This window comes from Nyctibius grandis, chromosome 20, assembly GCF_013368605.1.
Source record: "Nyctibius grandis isolate bNycGra1 chromosome 20, bNycGra1.pri, whole genome shotgun sequence".
Lineage (NCBI taxonomy): Eukaryota > Metazoa > Chordata > Aves > Nyctibiiformes > Nyctibiidae > Nyctibius > Nyctibius grandis.
This window is the reverse complement of record NC_090677.1, coordinates 1487328-1491214: the sequence shown is the minus strand read 5'-3', so window position 1 is coordinate 1491214 and position 3887 is coordinate 1487328. Positions and strand designations below refer to the sequence as shown.

The 3887-nt window shown below is 64.8% G+C and overlaps 1 protein-coding gene across 1 annotated transcript; it reads right to left on the bottom strand.

Moving 5' to 3' along the window:
* Window positions 1–1444: 1444 nt before the first annotated feature.
* DKK1 (dickkopf WNT signaling pathway inhibitor 1) lies at window positions 1445–3380 on the bottom strand. Its single transcript, XM_068416714.1, is given in 7 exon segments — window positions 1445–1695; window positions 2405–2515; window positions 2649–2805; window positions 2918–3220; window positions 3223–3294; window positions 3296–3355; window positions 3357–3380. Coding segments are annotated over 7 exon segments (978 nt in total).
* Between the last annotated feature and the right edge of the window lie 507 nt (window positions 3381–3887).

Genomic DNA, 3887 nt, shown 5'->3' with positions numbered 1-3887 from the left:
GGGGCTGCTTCAACCCCCAGCTCATGCTGCAACCCCAGTAAAAGCCGCTCCCGAGCGCAGACCCAGGACGGTGACACTTAAACACGCGCTGCCCAGCCATGTCACCGCACAACGTCACTGTGACCTGCAGATCGCCGTTCAGCTCTGGCTATAGCAGCCTTCCTTGGTGCATTGGGGTGGTTTAAGGAGCATCAGTGTTTGTTTTACCCTCTGCTTTGAGGCAGCTTTGGCCATTCTGCAGCCTGCCTGGATGCCACCCAGCCGTATTCAGTAACCCCACGTACCAGGGCAGTCCCCGAGGGCCCTAAATAGGCAGTGTTGGCACTAGAGGCACCAAACACTAGTGAGCAGGTTGCATTTTAAAACAAGCTGTGGCCATCCCTGCAAACGGGACATAGTGCCCCTAAAGCCACGCAGGGATGTGCTCCTTTGCAGGCAAATTTTGATTTCAGGTATAAAGTGCTTTTGGGTCATGCAGGGAAGACTTTGGCATGGTTTTGCATCCTGAACACCTTCCCCAAACTGCAGGGAGGCCAAGGGCAGTCTGCCAAGGAGGCACGGTGCTGCCCGCCAGCTCCATGCTGCACGACGTGGCCCCCACTTGCCCTTCACACACTTTTACAACCACTTGCAATAGAAGAGTACAAGGAAATAAATGGGGTGGGGGGGGGAAAAAATATGCGTGCTTGCAGCTTCCCCTCCCTTCCGACCATCCTGAAAGGGAACAAACTCATAGTAACAGGCTGCAAAGTGAAATGAAAAATAAGTTTTTATTGTGGATGGAGCAAATGGATGCGGTTGAGATGATGGCTGTGCTCCTGCAGTTGGCCAGGTGTCACGGTCCAGCACAGCCCCTCGTGTGCACCTTTGCTCCCTCCTCACCCCATGTTAAAAACGAGCCAGGAGGGTGTTTTGCTGCCACCTGCCCCTCCCAGAGCCCCAGCCCTGCAGCTGGTAGCCACACCATGATCCCTAAAATGCAGCTGAATAAATAGTGATAACCACACGGGCCTTTCCCGTGGGGTGCTGGTGATGACCCCCCCCCCCCATATGGGCATCCCCCACCACCCCAGGGCGCATCTCCCTTCCCATGGAGCAGGATGGATGCGCAGGCGGCTCGGGCTGATATTTAAAAGAACAGTTTATTCGCTTGCAAACAAGACGGTCGCATCCCTTTTTGACTTAGATTTAAAAAAACCCAGTGTACAAAGTCACAGTCACGGCGTGAAGAGCACAAGGCAGCACCCTCGGAAAAAAACAACCACCACAAGTCACTCAAAGTCCCGGCGTTATGTACAGCTAAGTGCCAGCTCGAGTATTCACAACACAGTAACGTACTGCAATTAAGTCACTTTAAAAGTAGTTTCCTTGAGAAACAACCTTCCTCTCCGGCGGGGCCGGAGCCTGTCCCCATCCATCTGTCTGTCCGTCCGTGGGGCGATGCTCAGTGCCGCTGGCAGGTGTGCAGGCGGGAGGCGTCGGCGGGGCCCTGCTCCCGCTGGAGCCGGCACGCCAACCCTTCGGCGCACTGGCACCGCTGGAAGATCTCCAGGCCGTGGGTACCTTTTCGGCGGTGCCGGGTACACACCTGCCCTTCCCGCAGCACCGGCTTGCAGATCTTGGACCAGAAGTGACGGGCGCAGCACAGCCCGGCCGCGCAGTCCGACGAGCGCAGGCAGAAGTCGCCTTCCTCACCTGCGTGGGGACAGTGCGGCGTGTGCTCAGCCTGGGATGCTCCCATGGGGGATGGTGGGATAGGGTGGGCATCACCATGGGGGACAGAAGGGCAGGGTGGGCATCCTGGACTGACCCCATGGGGGACAGTGGAGTAGTGTTAGCATCCCAGATCAATGCCACTGGGGACAGCAGGGCAGGGTGGGCATCCCAGACCAATCCCATGGGGGACAGTGGGGTCGGGTGGGCATCACCATGGGGGAAAGAAGGGCAGGGTGGGCACCCCAGACAGCTCTCATGGGGGAGCGCAGGGTATGGTTGCCATCACCATGGGGTTGGCATCCCAGACCAGCCCCACTGGGGACAGCAGGGTAGGGTGGGCATGTCCACTGGGGACAGTGGGGGTAGTGTGGGCATCCCAGACTGATCCCACTGGGGATAGTGGGGTAGGATGGGCATCCCCCTGGGGGACAGTAGAGCAGGGTTGACATCCCAGACTGACCCCATGGGGGACACTGGAGCAGGGTGGGCATCCCAGATCAATGCCACTGGGGACAGCAGGGCAGGGTGGGCATCCCAGACCAATCCCATGGGGACAGTAGGGCAGGGTGGGCATCACCATGGGGGAGAGCAGGGTGGGCATCCCGGACTGCCCCCACAGGGCACAGTGGGGCTCGATGGGCAGCTTCACAGGGGACAGTGGAATCACAGCACTGGGGACCCCCCTTACCTTTGGCAGTGGGGAGCCAGGCGGGAGCAGGCGTCCGTCTGGGCAGCACCTCGGGGCTGAGCTCATCCAGCTCGGCGGCTCCGTGGGGAGGCTCCGGTGGGGTGCAGAGCCCTGCAGGAGCCAGCGAGGCGTCTGTCAGCCATGGGTGGGGACCCCTAACACCCCCCCCCCCCCCCGCCTCCAACGGACACCCCCCAGGGTGTCCCGTCACCCCCCCTCCTCCCCGAGCCCTGCTGCCCCTCACCGTTGCTGCAGGTCGTGCCGGGGCAGCACATGGCATCGCGCAGGCAGCGCTTACGGCGTCTCCGGCAGGCGAGGCAGAGCGGGGCACCCCCGCCGCGGGCCGCCCCCCCGCAAAACTCCTCGGGGCCGCAGTCCTCGTCCTCGGCACAGGGGAAAGGCTGAGGAGGGGCACAGACGAGGCGAAGGGGGTCAGCGGGGCCGTCACCCCCCATCCCCGGTGTGTGATTCCCCCCCCTCCATTCCCCCTGTCCCCTCCATCCCCGCTCCTACCTGCCGGGTGGCGGCCGGCGGTGCCTTGTTGCTGCCGTCGAAGGGGGCGGCGGGGGCGGCGCTGGCCTCGGCCGCCCCCCCCGGGGGGGGTCCCTTGATGGCGTTGGAGCTGAGGGCACCTCCGGGCACAGCCGCCCGCCCCGCCGGGGCCGCGCAGCTCAGCGCCGCCAGCACCGCCACCAGCCCCCGCATCCTCGTCCCGGTCCCGTCCCGTCGCCGCCGCTGACCCCTGCGCACAGCAGCTCTCGCGGCCCCCGAGCAGCAGCTACCTGCGCTGCCCGCCGCCCGCCTTTATACCCCCGGGGGGCTGCCTCCTGCGCCCGCCCCCTCGGGGAGGAGGGCACGGCGGATGGGATTTCAAAGGGCCCTCGGCGGGGGTGGGTGTGTGTGTGTGTGTGCCGATGAGCCCCCCCCCCCCCAAAACCACCCCCCCCTCCCCACCCCGCCCCGAGGGCTCCGTCATTGGCCACCGGCCCGCGAGGGGTTTCGCAACGGCGAGGACAGACCCCCCCCCCCCGCATCCCCCCTCCCCAGATGCTCCGCACGCCCCGACGCCGCCGCTGTCTCCCGTTGCCCGACGGGGAGGGGAACTGAGGGGGGGCTTATTCCATGCAACCCCCCCCAACGTCTGGGAGCCGCGGTGGGGTGCAGAGAGCCCCCCCGGTGGCAGAGTCGGTCCTTTGGTCTCCTATAAGTCTGCGTGTGTCGTCCCCCCCCGCGACTCCCCCGCGTCCTTCCTGGCGCCAGCGCAGCTTTGCAGGATGGAGGGGGCCGCTGCGCACCCCCCGGGCCGGGGTGTGTGTTGGGGGGGGGGACACACACGGGACACAGCGGGGGCTGAGCCCCCTGCACCCCCCGGCGGTGTCCATCGTCCCCCTCCCCCGCTCCTGCCTGAGCCCGTCGGGATGGGGTGGGGGGGCAACATGGGGGGGCTCCCGGGCCCTTTGATGCGGGGAGATCAAAGGTGTCG